Here is a 17,024-nt window from a genome sequence, read left to right on the forward strand (position 1 = left end):
TGTTAATTCACACAGTGCACAGTAGTGCACTTCTGATTATTGTGCCTTACCATGCTCTGGCAGACATCATGAGGTGGCCTTGAAGCATGCAAATGAGATTACTTTTCTCCAGGAATGTACTTGATCTACCTRCTTAATCTACATTTAGTCCCTGGAGCTGATCTGGAGCAAATCCTCTGAAAGACATGTAGTATGAACCTGAGGTCCTGAGAACCGCCTCTTGGAATTATAAAGCACTTCCTTTTGGACGATGCCACTTGCTTAGGTTGATTAAATGTAAATTAATGTTCATTCTGTCTAAATATCAACCTGATTTATGTGAACACTTTTAAATTGCTGTTCCATAATTATGTGGTCTGGCATTTAAAAAAAAAGTAATTGATTTCAAAAATGTGCATGATAAGGTTATCACATAGGTCTTGTGCTGTTACTGTTACCAAGGTTGAAGATAATGGCAGTGAATAAAATAGTGAAATAAATTGCATTTGCCCAGTCAGGTGGAAAGAATGTATATTCTCACTTGTGGGCTATTAATCTTTTTTTTTTGTTAGCATAWCTCCCATTTTGTTGGAATCCCTTGGGTGCTAATTTAATGAAAATATTGAGTTGTTTAAGGAATTACAGAAGATAGAAGTATCTATTTTATTAGTTCATGTAATAGTTCTTCAAATTCTTTTTTGTAGATGTCCATTTTGGATACCACTGAAAATGTCTTAGCAAAAGGTTATGCTAATGAACACTCTATAAATTTGGAAAATACTTATGTTGTCAAGGGGGGGGGGGGTTGGATTTTTTTTAAAGTCAAAGCTAATTTAAATGGTTATAGTATTGTGCATATTATCACTTCTGAACAAAATTGATGACCTTAGCCTAAAATGTAGTGCCTGATAGGCAACAGACAATTAAATTGCCTTTTTCTTTTTTTCCATAATCCAGACTTTGATTCAGTCTTTAGCCTAGGCTTGTRTGTTCCCAGATAATGGTTTTTTATCCTTCATAGTGCAATAGTTCCTAAACCAGTACGAGTGCATTTATTTATTCGTGTTTATGCAAGATATTTTATCTGAAAGTTTTCCATTATCTCTGAATAACAGAGTACCTGTTCTCCAGCAGATCAGATTGTTTCTTATCTTTTTTAACAGAAATCCAACTTGAAATTTTATTCTCGATTCATACTATTGCACAATTTATCTCGCATTAGTTTTTCCTTCCCTAAGATATCTTGTCTAGATTTTTAAGATACTTAAATGAAAGATGCATGTAAACACAAAGTATGATTTGAAATGTTTTACTGAATTTCAATGGCTTAAAATTGGGTGAACTATTCTGACTTTTTAGTAATGCATACGAAAAAATACATTCCAATTTATTAGCTCCTTTTCATGCACTGAATTTTAGCCATAATTTGCATTGTTAATTCATGCCATTCCTTATTATCTGGGGAACCCAAAAGCTAGTTCCATTCTGTTCACATCTCTGAGAGGTTAATAAAAAATGCATTTATACTTCTGGGCAGGACATACCTTTCTGAAGTTCTTTGACTTTGAATCTTATTGAACTAAAAGAAAACTGTCTTTATATTTGACTCACAGTCATATGTGTCTTGTCAGAAAACCTTCCTCAGTTTAGCACTGAATCATTAGACACAGTTAGTGAACTATTGCATGTGCATTGATTCCTTGTTATAGTTGACTGACATGATTACATAATGCATAAAATAAAAATAGTTTTGTTCAACCTGAGGTTTGTAATTATTGCAGAATTGACAGCAGGAAATGTGAAAGCAAATGTGGGAGCATGTTCTGAACGAATATGATTTATTCTATATTAAGTTTCAACACAGAACAGAATTTCATAACTAYACCATTATGTTCTGTGAATATAATTTATTCTCTTTATATGTTGTTTTATCTGATGTTATCTTTCAAGATTCTTTAACTGTTGAATAAATGTGTTGATTAAAATTTTTAATAAATTAATTTCCTAAAAAAATATGTGTAAACTAAGATTGCTGTGGATGTGAAAAACCTGCTTGTTTTTGTCTGCACTTTTGAAATTATATTTTGGTTTGTAAAGAAGTTCTTTCTTAAGAGCAAACTTTCTTTAGATGTTGTTATGGTATTCTTAGTCTGAATCTTTCTTATTTTCCAGAATGTAGTGCAATCAACAAAAGATGTGTATGGAGTCAATCTTTCAGATATCCCTTCAGAAGATGATCTCACCATATATGCAAGGTGAGATAAATTTCCTATGGTAATTGGTAAAAGATAATTTGAGCTAGTTGAGTGTGATTTATCATAGTGCTGCCTTTGATTAAACTTATTTAAATTATAAATTTCAGAGAAATTTGGATATATATACTATCTTTTTTCAAAGTATGTCTGTGACAATTCTGATTTCAATGGAAGCTATTCAGATGTCTCTGAAAGCAAAATTTGGAGTTTAAATCAAGTGAAAGATGCTTCAAAAGAAATTACTGTCACTTACTATAGTCCTAGAAATTTAAAAGTAAATTCATAGGAATTCCATATTCCATTGATAAGTAAATTCTACTGGAGTGCTTCCATGATTGTAAACTTTGTGGGGTTTGCATTTTTCAAATGTTGAATTGCTCCAATTCAAGTCAGTCATAATGAAATAGCTTGTTCTGTAAAAATGTATATAAAATAATAGAAGTTGTCTTTTTTTTTTAACATGAGGTGTGTGTTAACTGTTACCTTTTACTCAAATTGAAATAGTTGTGTGACTTTYTGAAGGAAATACTTTGTGGCTTTTGAAGGAAAATTACTTTTCTGATTCGTATTACTCCTTTTTCTTGAAACATTCTGGTCTTTTGAGCTTGAAATAAAAGCTTGTGGATATTATAGGGATACCTTGAGACCATTACTAAATCTGGTATAGACTGTGAGAAGAGTTGAAAAAGCAGTCAGAACAACTCACACTACAGCACCACGGCTACCTAAGTGACAGATACTTGTAGTGTAAGTTTAGAAGAAGGAGAGGTCAGCTTGACCCTTGCTATTGTTGGAGTGCCATGGAACAATGACTTGCAAATACATGAGGTGTGTGTGTTCATGTGCATCACTGAGCAAAGTGAATGTGATGATGTTCAGTCTTACACACTGCATTTGGAGCAGCATCCTACTACCACTTGCTCTTAATAAATGGCTTTAGGAATTCAAGCCATAGGGACAGGAGATGAATAAGATACAGTGTAGTCCAAGATAAAATCCAGCTCCTTAGGTGGTCCAGCAAGTTCCCACTTGCATTGGTGGGAGCACATCAAGGTATCACCTCCCAKCTCCAACTATACAAAAATTTCTGCTTTGATTCAAGGGTAACTCAGACTGTTACCCTCTAGAAGACACCTGTCACCATTCCCGCATGAGCCATGAATTATCTGCCCCCAGGAGCAATCAGGAATGCTGTTCTGACTTGCCATAGCCCCATATAGAGCACTGGCTACCTGTTGCTCTTGTTAAAAAATGTGTAGTTACACTATTGGTCTCAAGTTCTCTCCTCAATATCACAGAACAAAGCTGAAGCCAAAWAGAAACTGGTTCAAAATTCCCTTTATTTCTTGAACCAGTAATTATTTTGAACGTTTTGATTTTTTTGTTTAACTTAAACCAAAAGTGAATTGAATAATTTCAGTTACAGGTGAACTAGAGCTGAACCAAAAAGTTACTCATTGAGTTCCCTGGTGGAGGAGTTTCTTTCCTGAGCTGCAATATTTTCTTTGAAAACTAGGCAGAATCATGGCAGCTAATAATTGGGAATCAGTTGGACAAATTTAGATCCAAATTGAAGACCCTYTTAGTTCCAAAAGTCTTAAAATACTGTTGCTAAGAAATTGCGTTTGCAAGATATCAGGAGTGCAAATCAGTAACCTTGTGTGCATTTGTTTTTATTTTCTAATGTRTAATAGCAGTAACTACTTTGTTATATTTGAAACCTCTCCAATTTTTAAAGGAAATTTTAATTCACTGTGGTATCTTCTAATTTGGAGATACAYGGTGTTTCATCCTGACTCAGTTCATTAATCCACTCAAAGTATTTTTTTATTTTGAAGTATTTTTCTGTTACTTTTTCTTTAGTTGTAGCTACTTCTCTTGCACTCTTKTTCTTTAAAATTCCCATTTCTGCCTGTTTCCTACAAGCTGAGYAATTTGAAGAAAGTAGATCCTTGAATAAGGTTAAGGAGGATGTTTCTYATTATCTCTGAAATCTTTACCTTCACCTATGCCTCTACTTTTGTTTTGGATTTTTTTTTATTTTAACCACTAGAAAATGGATGCAAATTTGACAAATATCCTTTGATATAGCAGGTAGGTATTGTGGTTCTGCAAATGGCCCAGTGTGAGCTGGGATCTACTGTGAGTCTCTCTGTGCAGATGAATAATTCTGTGTTAACATCCAGAATTGCAGCTACTTCCAATTCTATAATTTCTTCARGCTGGACTAGAATTCAGTCTATTGTCAATGTAAAACTGCAAACCCCTTGGTGGCTTTGAAGCTCCCTATTCATGTCSTTTTCAAGAAAAAAAACAGACCTGCCTTTATTTCATTTCCTTCAAACAATGCAAGTTTTAAAAATAGACAAAATTACAAATTCTTTAATCTCTTTTTAGCTAACAAGACATAGTGCTATTTCTGGTCTGGTGTGCTGATTTATGTAATAAAGGATGTCAGTAAAATCTATACTTTCCAAAATGTACATCGTTTGAGAATAGCAGCAATTTCTTTCACAGTATGATTACAGTTCTCACATCAAGCCTTTTCTGTTATTGTAATAAGAGAAATGGAAATGTGAGATCCTGACTTCACGTGACATCGCTGGACAGGTTACACRCTTTTTTCATTGTTAGGATTAGGGTCTTGCAGATTCAAAGTACTTCAGGTTAAGTTGCTTTACATCAACTGAACTATCTTAAGCCTATTTGCAAATGCAAATTGAAAGTAATTTGAATCTATTCAGCCCATTTTTGCTGATGGCTGAGATAATTCTCATCAAARCAGAAATCACAGAAGCACAGATTGAGGCTGGAAGTGGCAGGAGGTCTCGCAAGTAGTTTGAGGATKTATGCTGCAGATCAACTGTGCATGGTGTGTTACTGACGTGGGGTAACTTGCTTGTGTTCATTTAGTTTTTGTTACTTTAAAAACACTGAATAATTTGATGCAATTAATCAAAATACTTATGCAATTAGTTTGCCTTTGTTTTTTTTTTAAGTTGGTTTCAATAGCAAGCTCCTGCACTAGAAGATCTTAATTACATTGATTTCCACTTACATTTCTCTTATTTAGAAATGTGAGTATTTATTCTTTTAATGTCCAAAGTGCTGTTGCTTGTCTCTGAGGCTTTTATTTCTACAGTGTAGAGTCTAAATGCMGCACAAAGAAAATTTGCAATACATTGTTTAGGAGCATGTTGTTCTTTTGACTTCTGTACACTCTTTCATGCAATCCGTTTTGCACTGGTAATAGTTGCTTGTTAAAATGCAGTAAATATTCCTGAAACAGACCAGTACAACTGCTTAAACTGAATGGAAGCTCAGTGTTAAGAAAAACCCTCTGCCTCAGAAAATTAAACTAGTAAATCACAACTAACATTTACGTGTCTTTTCAATGTCACAGATATGTTGGAGAATGAACAAATTGAGTGTGAGATAGCTACATATACTCACATTTGAAACTGTCTGATATTTCCTTCTATTCTGAGTCACTAAGATGCATGATAAGCTACTTTTCAAAAGATTTTGTTCCAATTCATTGACAAGAAAAAAAMCCCAGTATTTTCTATTGGCAGTGTCTTCCAGCAAATATTTGGAGATGGAGAAATTGTCCCAAAAGGTTGTGCTTGTAAATAAATGATCTGTACTAATGGAGTTTYAGATGAATGAACTATATTACATTCAGCAGAGGACTGATTTAAATCTGAAACTTGAAAAACTTTGTGTCTTTTGCTGATTTTTCCATAGACTATTCCTCTGATTGCTTTGAAAATGACACAGGAAGTTGACTGTAGAGCCTGTTTCCTAGGGGAAGCCTATTTCTCTGCCATGGCATCCTAGGTGACACCAGCTGGTAAACAAATCTTTTTTCAAAGGAGGTTCTGAGTTCAGGCGTGCACCCTTTGTGAACTTAGAAAAATCTGTCTTTTTTTCCAGAAAGGTACATCACGATCAGTGACTTCTATAGGACAACTCAATACCTCATTTTTGAGTGTCATTTTCTTTTGTGTCATGATTTTTGGGAGATAGTTCTTTTATTTCTTTGATTTATTTTCCGATCCACTGCTTTTCACAGGTTTGTTCAGCTGGGACAGAGTCAGCATAAACAAGACAAGGGCAGCCAGCAATTTTGTTCAAAGCATCCCTTGGATAAGGTTATAAATTTGTAAGTATTCTTTTCCTTTTTCCCCTTAGCCTGATTTTGGTTTGTCATTAAATGTGAAAAATCATCAGGAAAATTGGATGTTCAATTGCATGAGAATCACACTTCCATTTTTTTTACTGCATAAGGGAATTCAGTGCATAGCATGAAGAACTGGATTTTTGTTTTGTTTAAGCTGGACTTTTGAGGGTTTGAGGATTTGGGAGGTTTGGGGTTTTTGGAGGTTTGTTTTTTGTTTGTGTTCTTTTGGGGAGTGCTGTTGTTTTGGTTTTTTTTTTTGCAGTATCAAGTGGTGTGTAATCAAAAGTCTTAGCAATTCTGAATTAACAGAAAGAGCTGAATCTACTGAGTTTAAAGGGCAATTTCTTCTTTCTGTGATTACTTTTGAAAGAGGCAATTTGAAAGATTGGTTGACTTACATATTCTTCATTAAAAATGTTCAAAGTTGCATTTGAACTTTCTTAGTATTAGTATAAAAAAGGGTTGTGCTGTTAACCAAATGTCATACTAGTATTGAACCRGGTCTTATAATTTAGATGATCAAGTACTACCTTCTCAGCTGATATCTTACTGTACTGTCGGCAGCTCAAAGCTTCACCAAGAYAAGGCAGAACTTTATTTACTTCTGTCTCTGGAGTACATGATCTTTTATCCAACAACATGGCCACTTCTTAGAAGTGCAAGACCTGTGCTGCAATCCATTGATTTACAGAAGCCTCAGCTTTGTTTCTTTSACTGCCTCTTGTCCACCCCTCTGTGCTGATGAAGTGAGGGAACCTTGGACATTTGAGCATTTATACCTAGGTAGGGAGAGAGGCTTTGTGAGTCTCAGTTGGACTGAGAAAGTATAATGACATGAAACAACTGTAATGCTGTGTATGAGACCAATAGCAGTGTTTAGTCACTTGGTATTATCTACATTTAAAGTGATGATACCACATTTGTAGGTAAATGAGCCTGTAGTTTTATAATAAAAYATATCTAATGGGTATTAAAGTAGTAAATTAGATTGGCAAACTGTAAAACTGTTTTTCAATATGAGGGAACAAGCCTGAATGTTTTAAATGGATGTATATATTGAGAAAATATTTTATAATAAGAAGAATATTTTTGCTGTGGATGAAGGCAATTTCTTTTTTGTAATTGCAAAATCTCCCAGCATGTAAGACAGCMTAGGAGATAATCATTCCTTTCTTACCCTTTTAAATATACAGTTAATTTTTTTCCCAATGCTCAGTTGCTGTRAAATGAACATAATAAAGATACTCTATACACAGAATTCTAGTGGCTTTTGGGTAGTCAGATGTTAATATTTCTTTTTCCCAAGTGTAATTTCTGTGTGTTTCTGAATGGTAGAAGTGTAAAAGTCATAGAGCACACAAATCTGTGCCTCCTCTCACTCCTTCTCTTGAAGTCACTTAGGTCATCTCTCCCTACCAGTTCTTCTGAACATACTCCTCTGTGCAGATCAGAGAGCATTGATTTACAGAGTTGGTAATTTCTTTTTAATGGAAGTGTATCTTTAGACAGCTTAAAAWTTTTCTTTGGGTTTTGTTCTGTAACTTTTTTWAAAAATGTTTAAATATTTTTGGATGGTGACAGATTGTTCTTTTAGTTAAAGTCATCAACACAGCCTTTCTTTAAAGGCATGTTGTTCAATTCTGAAACAAGGAAGCTTTCTCTTACTGAGTTTGAATTGCTGCTCTGAATCAGGAATTTCCTTGGAGAATACTAACTTTAGAGATAAAATAGAATGAACATAAGTGTACTCAAGAATAGGGAGAAGGGAGGGGGAGGGTTGTCAGTAACAGCAGCTGAGGCACAGCTTGCTGTGTTTCACAAGGAGCTCTTGAAGAAATTGAAAAATTATACTAACTTGTATTAACTTGATGTTAGATGCACTTTAAATTGAAAAAAAATCTGACAAATTTAATTTTCCAGTAGTTCCTTCATATATGATCAAATGCAGTTAAACCTTAGTTCTTTTCATRGTAATATGAAGTTGTCAGTCTGAAACTTTAGTGTCTTATCAGCAGTGAGATAGAATTTAGGCTTAGTTTAATTGCTGTCCTTTCTACACTTTTCAATAAAATCTTTTTTAATTACTCCACATCTCACAGCTTTTAAATACTTGACCATTTTAATCAAATACATGGATCCACTATAAAAGAAGAAATATTTCTTACTTTTATAATGTCACTGCAGTGATATTTATGAATTCAAATAAGAATTGTAGAAATACTGAAGAGAAGCTTCTGGCTTAAATTTAGAAACTGTAAGTATAGACTAGAAATAAGAAATGGGGACTTGAATAGGTACTGAAGTGATGCAGTGAAATAATACTGAAGTTGAGTGGAGGATGTGGAAAGATATTGAAATTCTTTTTGTTCTTAGAAATTCCATGAAGGAAAAGATGATAGAATTTGAGTTAGAGCTAAATCGAGCTAAAGAGAGCTGGACTAYTTTTAGCACAATCTATTATAATGTATATGAAGAGAGACTTTAAGTACTGTAGTGTAATTACTGTTGGCTGACACWGTGCACCTGTTCCTAATTCCCCAATTCCCTAGTATTCATTGTGGTATGATATAAATAATACTGTTGTAAAAATATATTCTCAAAACTTTTTCAAATGCAGTTCATACATTTATCTAGGAGTACAAGAAATTTTATTCCCTCCTGAAAAGGGAATTGAATTTTTTTATTCATTGTAGCRCAAAAGAAGAGCATGGACTTGAACTCTTGAACACCCTTATAATGAAGTGTGGCTGGTGCATACATCAGAGTCCAAGCTGTCTTCAGTGCCTCTGATTCAGCCAGATTTGGGTTGGAAGAGATCTTAAAAGACCACTTTAAGTGGTCTAGCTCCAACCCCCTGCCACAGACAGGGACACCTTCCACAGATTGCTCAAARCCCCATCCAGCCTGACCTTGAGCATTGCCAGGGATGGGGCAAACACACCTCTGGGTGACCTGTCCCAGTGTCTCCCTACCCTCACAGTAAAGGATTTCCTTCTACTGTCTGAATTAAACCTATCTTCTTTCAGTTTRAAGCCATCCCCCCTTCTCCTGTYACTTCRTGCCCTTGCAAGAAGTCCCTCTCCAGGTCTGTTGCAGCCCCCTTTAGGTACTGGSAGGTGCTATAAGGTCTCCCCGGAGCCTTGTCTTGTCCAGACTGAGTAACTCCAGCTCTTTCAGCCTTTCTCCATAGGAGAGGTGCTCCAGCCCTCTGACTATTTTGCTTAAGGTTCAAACAAGGTGAAAGTGTACATTTTGTTTCCTTCTTAGATATACTTTATAGACTTGAGRAGAACTAATCAATGTTGGAACAAATAATAGTGGCTTTCTGGTGACTGCTGTGTGTCTGAGAGCTAAGCACATCACCACACACTTTTCCTTGGAAGTATGGAACATCCTCATTGTAACTGAAGGTTTTAACTGTATCTTTTGCTGTAGAGACAGTGATACTCCTGGTAAAAACCCAACACCAGGAAGCCTGCTCACAAGTGGGATGAAAATAATTGAAAATTGCACATCAAGGATACTGTCCTTTGTGACGTAATGTTTATGTTCCTATCTACGTCATTTTCACTGGAAGGCCATAAAACTACAGRTCTCTAGGGAAACCCAATAGCCAAGCCATAAATAACTTTCTCTCYTTCATGACTATTGTAAGATATCAACCTTATTAAGGAGAATAGAATTTTACATGAATAGTGCTGGAGAAATGACTTTTAATTAAATGACTGGATAATACAAGCACTCTACAAATAGTTACASATTAATACAGGGTTATTAATCAGAGTTGGCATGCATGAACATGTGGTTCTTTCAATATATTTTTATCATRTTGATGCCAGTAGGTGGAAAATTGAGATTTAGTTATTAAATTCTCAAAATGAAATGCACTTTGCTGCCCAGCTTCCATTGTGCCATTTTTGAGTCGTTAGTGCTTCAGAAATGCCATATCTTTAGAAATCAATCAATAAATGGAGAAAGCATCAATTTACTGTTATGGCTCTGCTTTGCTCTTTTACTTAATTGGCCACTTGTCAGTGGGCCAGGCAGACCAGTTATGTTTSAGTAAGTGCCATCTTTTGTTGTTAAATAGTGACATTGGTAAGTTAGTACAGTGTGCTAGTGTCCAGTGCCATTGCTGGAGTCTCAGCTTGGATGATTTATGCTGGATTTAKCTGCAGAATCTATGGATGCTTTGAAAAGCAATCTATTTTTAAAGCATCTAGTTATAAAGTTAGATACACTAATGTATTTTTGCCACTTCTGAAAACACCCACTTATACAAAGTGATAGTTTCTTCTCATTATCACATTGTTAAGGGTAAAGAAAGGAGTTTTAGAGTATACAGCCAAACTCCATGGGTGACCAGTGATTTTATTGTCTCAGGTTCAATAATATACTCATATAAGTAATTCTATCACTGCAGTCAAAGTAAAATAAAATTAATGTGTGGCTGTGCAAAGTTGAAATATGATATTGAGAAGTATTACTTTACTCTGGAAACCTTTTTATTTTACATACCATATTCCAGTTGTAGTGGGATATTAGGCACAATGTATACTATATGACATAATGCAATCATTTTTTAAAACTAACAAACTGTCACATGATAAAGAATCCAAAATGCAAAATATTTTAATAAAATAGAAGGCTGCAAAATGAGGGAGCAAGGGTTTTTGGCAGTTTCAGTGGAGATTCTGATTTAGAAACAGTGTCAAACATTAGTTTGTGCTCAAAATGCAACTAGAAGTTTATTAGGGCATTTTATTTATAGAAGAACTTCTGCTTTGCTTTAGCATTCCAGTTCTTACTTGTTTTTTTACCTTTAAAAGAGGAGATTCTACACTTAAAAATAACTTCTCATTTCTTGAAAAGCGCCCAATTAGTGAGTCACTGTGGCTTCTGTAGAACATGGCAATGATGCTAATATCTGAATCTTCATTGCATTTGGGCTTGTTGATGTCTGCTTTATGAAATGGTAAGCTTTGACAATAAGTTGCCTTTTTACTTTCTTACCTGAGAAGATTTGAGCCCAAAAATATGTGGGTATTAGGATTCAAATATGGTATTTGTTGTATGAAGATGATTTAAAAATATTTTCATAAAACATCTGAGTGCTGATGCTGATAATAAATTGTCTGTTTCCTGATAATTGGATGGAAATTTCATACTTAATTAATCCTTTCTCTGTGTTGGCTCAGAGTACAATCACTTGTTATAATTGCAACTAAGTGGATAGCTCAGTGAAATCTTTTATCTGCTATAATGCATGGCACAGATCTACTTTAGCTGGGGTACTTAGTGATTGTAACAGATCTGAGGAAGGATGAAGAAATGAGGGCAGGGCAAAGGGAAGTGAGAAGGTATTCTGTAATGGGATTAGTGACAACTTACCTAATTACCCTACTTGGAAAGCTGTGTCTTATCAGGTCTGCAGCAGTGATAAAGATCGAGGTAAATGAATTATCTACTGGGAATTTGCCCTCTCATTGATTCTCCTGTATATTTCAAGGAAAATAAATACTCTTCTCTGTAAAAATTTTTTACCTAAAGTTCCAAATATTTTGCATGTTTGTTTTTTTTCCAGAATACCCATCTCCTCYTTTTCTCAAGACAATATTTATGAAGTCCAGCCCCCAAGAGCTGATTGGAAATCGATAGAGATTTTCCATGCACACATTCAGGCTGGAAGAGGAATCATGCAGCCCCTGGGAAAAGATGACTTCCTTATGTACAGAGAGTACATCCGAAACAGATACATGTAAATCCAAGCCGGATTCACGTGCCAAATCTACTGTACTGATACGTCATAAAAATAATTTTAGAAAGGAGATCTAGTTTTGTCTTTTTGCAGTAACGAATTTATTGCTAACTTTTCTATTTATTATTCTTCACTGTTACCCATTTATTGTATTGTGTTTTAGGGAAAAAAGGTGATTTAATATCTGATTTAAAWGGTTATTTAATATCTTTTTAGCTAAAAGTGTATCTTAAGAGACTAAGTGAATAATCAGAGCACCCAGAGTCACTGGAGAGTATGTAGTGATTTATRGTATAGAAAATATGGCATCTTCAGTTTTTTTATATTAATTTCTTATATTGTTACATTTGCTAATAAAACTGAAGTCATTTATACACAAGAATCAGAAGAGAATAGTTTTCTTCTTCTTTGTTCCATGACTGCAGACAATCATTTTTTAYAGAATATTTTCTGATGTTTCTTGATATTTATAGCAAAGTCAGTGCTAGAATTACTTATTGCTTGCAATTCGCCGCTTTCTTAAGCAAAACTGGAAAATATGTCAAAATCTAAATTTGCATCAACATTAATAAACTTTGCAATCCTAATATATGTCAAAACTAATCTCAGTGGTGCTGGTAGCTACAGAATCTGTGCCACACGCTGCAGGGTGAGGATGGCTTGTGACTCATTAGCMCAGGCTTCTAGTAGGAGCCTGAGGAGAATCCCATAATGACTGCATCTGCAAATGAGGGAATGCTCTTCACTTTACTGGGTTTGGACACCCGGAGAGTGCCAAACCATCCCATCATTTTTCTGTATGACAGGCATTATTCTTTCTGAAGCATACYCTTCCCGTCCCTGTATTTGTGAGATGCCATCAGGTTCAAGCCTRGAGCCTCCCAGGAAAGTGGTGTCTGTAAGTGACCGGATTAGCTGGGGCAATCATGCAAGAGAAACAGTGGTTGTGTTAGACAAGACTGAACACCATGTCCTGTCCTGGCTAAGAAATGAAGAGGCACCACATGTCTAAACAGGTTCTTTTGGGCTTGTCAGTGAAACATGTCTCAAATTAAAAAAGAAAAACAAAACAAAACAAAACAAACAAACAAAAAAAAAAAACCAAAACAAAACGGGGGAGAAGCCTACTATTTGCAATTGAAAGCTAAAATTCAGAATATTCTGGAATAGCAGAATAACTGTTTTAGGGATGTGGCCAACTGCATATAGCAGATGTAGGGAACACATTTGTGTTCACAGTAAATTTCTTTTCAGGCAGATGTGGTAGATTTGTGGCTGCTCACTGCAAACGTGTTTGAATATCTTTGAATATTTTATGCTGTAAGTTGCACCTTTGTCAGTAATTCAATATAAGGAAAGATGCAGTGGGTAAAGGGAGAAAAGGCTTCTTGTGATATGAGTTTGTGTGTCTCGGGGAAGGACTTGCATGCAGTCTGTGAGAAAACATGGTACCTCGAGCTACCAAGGCATTTAGGTGTGCATTCTCTTTTGTTAATTGCTTTGAGACAAATGGCTGTATTTTAGGAGATGCAAGAATGAATTGTCACTTTAAATAATATTTCATTGCAACTCTCAGTGCTCTTTTTTCCTCTRGAAAAATAAGCCTATACTAAATTCTTTTGCCCAATATGAAAATAAATGCTTGCTTTGAAAAAATGTAGAGCTGGAATTCATGTCTTAGTGAGACAAATGCACACTCTCCTTACTGCATTTAAACTATTGCAAGGAATGTATTCTAGACTATCACAGACCTTACTTTTGTTGTTGACAGATACTGGTAATTCATAAAAGTTACCTCTTGAAAGTGTACCACTTGCCCACAGATAAAAGATGAAATTCCCTTTTTCAACAACCAGTGATGCTGTTGCAAAATTTAGGGACTGTAATAATTTTACAGCTCTAGGAGAAAGCCTGTTCAGCCCTCAGCAATTCAGACACTCCTCAGAGAAGAGGATTAAAGGAGATTGGTTTACAGTTCTGAGAGATGAATGACATCTCAGTGATGGCTTGTGTGATCTACCATCAGGGCACTCTTACCTGCTGTTCAGAATGCTTCAGGGTGCCAATGTCAACTTTCAGTAGGTTTGTTTTAAAGAATTAAAAAAAAAGCCAATGCATGAAGCAAGATTACCAGCTTAACCCTGAGTAAACTAACAGTCTTGAGTGGACCTGCTGCTTAATGCATGTAAATGGGTATTTTAAAAAGAAAATACGCTCAATCAGCCATCTAACAAGTTCATCTGGATGGAGGACTCCAGAGGTGCTCCCTCTGCATCTACCTACTTTATCCCATTCTTGTGGTAATAGGGTTCAGTTCTCAAGAGTGTTAGAAGTTCTGAACTGATGCATTTATTTCCCTTTCAGAAGCCAAAGAAAAAGTGCATAAAATAAGAATAAACACAAAAAGATTGAGCTATATTGGCTCTGAAGAGTAACATGGTATTCTTTTTAGCACTTAAGTGCTAAACACCTTTAAACTACATGGACAAAAAAATATTTGATAAATATGTTGATTTTCCTCCAAAACATATTTTGTTTGTTTCAGTGCATTTGAAGTTTACATTGTGATACAATCTCAAAACGTACACCTGGAAAATAATGACTTTGGGTTCTTTTCCTATGGAATTGGGAAGCATGGATACTGAATTAGGACTGATTTGGTCATTTCTGTGCCATTTCTGTGCCARTGGATTGTGATGCCAGTCCAACAGCTTAAGCTTTGTGCTGTAACTGCAGGAGAAGTTATTTTCCAACACTCACATTGATAGTTCCCCTTCCTTGTGAGTTTTGTCTTCACTTGCAAAGCCCACTGACTTTTTGTTCTCTTCCCCTCATTTTCCAGAGACACTCGACTGTGGTCCTGAAGTAGGTCCCTTTCAATGCTCACACAGCTGCCAGCTACCACAGGGAGAAAGCAAAAGAGCTGTGTGTAGTTCTGGGGTGATACTTGTGGCAGCTCTTTGTTTTGTTACTGACTTTCTGAGATGTTTCTGCATCACCCTGGAAGATTTTCTTGTCTTTCACAAACTCAGGCCAGCCTTTTCTTGTATAAGCTCCAAAGCACATGATCTGTCAAATAGTCGTGTTTTACAGTCAGAGGAAATACCARCTTCACACAGGAGATAATTCTTCATAGGGGTTTCACCCTATCAGTAATTACATGAAAAAGTCCAGTTCACTGAGGATAAAACTGAGATATGTACACAGTAGTGTTCCATTTGCTGGCATAGTTTCAATACAAGCGATTGCYTAGAGGCTGATAGGGAAAAATACAATGTGTTTGGCTTCCACATGCCTTCTTCTGTCTTGTATGTATTTAAAAATCTAATTAAAGTTGTCATTTTAGGTGGTGATTTAGAAGTAATGTGGAACTAGTGCAATAAGTTACAAAATAGTAATTTTTAAAAAATCATACTGGTTGAAATTAAAACCCTTGTAATATTGATAATCAGCAGTTCCCTTCTGCAGTTCTTAAATCTACGTGCTGCAAAGAATCTAACTGCAGCTGCTGATGTCCACTGGAACCAAACAAGAGAGTGCTGAGAAAAGGCATGAAAAGCAGTGTTTAGTAGTATTATGTATTGCTCCTCCAGAAAGATATGCTCTTTGCACTACCCTAGGTTTGACTAGAACATTTGTATATTTTTTTAAAATATATTCATCTTTGTAGAACAGAGAGAGTGTGTAATCATGGTAGGACAGCCAACAGCAAGTGATGAGCCATCCATGAAATGCCATTTGCATTTCCTAATTCTAGATGAGTTGTGCTGACAGCACTAAAGCCCAGTGTGGTTTTCAGTCATTGCAATAGCCACCTCTCATTTCCCAGAGAGACTCAGCTGTGGCCCTAAAATAGATACGTTATTTTGTATTCCCTGACAGCTCAGGTATTCTTTCTTTTTTTTCATAGAGGTTATCTTTTGTTTATTTCACTTCTTTTTCTTCTGATTTTTTTGTAATTTGTTAGATTTTTTTCCCATCCATGGTTCAGAATTCCTTTTTCTCACATGTAACTGTGCCACAAATTGTAGTCTTCCCATTGTATCCATCTCTTCCTTTTGGAGCTTTTACTTCTTGAAGCAAAACTCTGTAGTTCTAATACAGTGTCTTGCTTGTTTTATTACGGTGTATTCTGAGTTGCCATCAATGAGACAGYGTAACTTGTCTTGTTTGATTTTCCACATACTCCCCTGGAAATACTATGTGGATTGTGTTAGGAGGAGAAAGTAAAAGGAGAAACTAAGGAAGGTGGTAAGATTTTAACTCTCAATCAAAGCTTGTGTGCAGATATTCTCCACAGGCCAGAAACCCCATAAATTCTCCCATAATAAATTTAAATGCTCTGTGCCACCCTCTTCCTGGGTTTTCCCCACATCAAACTATTGGATTATTGACTCAGATGCTCACAAATCCAAGCTGTGAAACCTGATTGTTTTCCATGTGCTGTGACCCAACCTCTTCCCTGCCACAGCAGCACAAGCCCTTTGGTCCATGTGTCCCAGAGTGTGTTGGGCCATAAACCAAGGGTTTAAGATTCTATACTATATTTTGAGGGTTATTTTTTTTTTTCTCTTCCACAGCTTACAAGGGTATTTTGTAGGCTCATGAACTCCTTCCTTAGCAAGAGAGGGACCATTTAGTAAAACCTTTCCTAAAAGAGGCAGGATTTTAAGAAGAGTTAGGCCTGTTACCTGGGAGAAAAACCTTTTCCCCAGAAACTCGCATAACCTTTCTACAGTAAGTTGTAAGGATGGTTTTTAAGTATTTTTCCTTTTGGTCCACTTTCTACATAAATCACAGTCTTTTCCTGGGCTTAATACCAGGGGTGAGCAAGAGCTAAGATGCATCT

The 17,024-nt window shown here is 35.7% G+C and overlaps 1 protein-coding gene across 1 annotated transcript in view; it reads left to right on the top strand.

The window, feature by feature from the left end:
• The window catches only part of FIG4 (FIG4 phosphoinositide 5-phosphatase), a 51,366-nt gene extending 38,111 nt beyond the window's left edge, over positions 1–13,255 (top strand). Inside the window, exons 21-23 of the mRNA XM_057390165.1 lie at positions 2,152–2,234; positions 6,310–6,399; positions 12,002–13,255. Coding sequence (XP_057246148.1) covers positions 2,152–2,234; positions 6,310–6,399; positions 12,002–12,179 — 351 coding nt within the window. The 3' untranslated portion in view covers positions 12,180–13,255. The remainder of the gene's footprint in view (positions 1–2,151; positions 2,235–6,309; positions 6,400–12,001) is intronic.
• The last annotated feature ends 3,769 nt before the right edge of the window (positions 13,256–17,024 follow it).

The sequence above is a fragment of the Malurus melanocephalus genome, unplaced genomic scaffold (assembly GCF_030028575.1).
Source record: "Malurus melanocephalus ecotype Western Australia unplaced genomic scaffold, MMel_1.1 scaffold_23, whole genome shotgun sequence".
NCBI lineage: Eukaryota > Metazoa > Chordata > Aves > Passeriformes > Maluridae > Malurus > Malurus melanocephalus.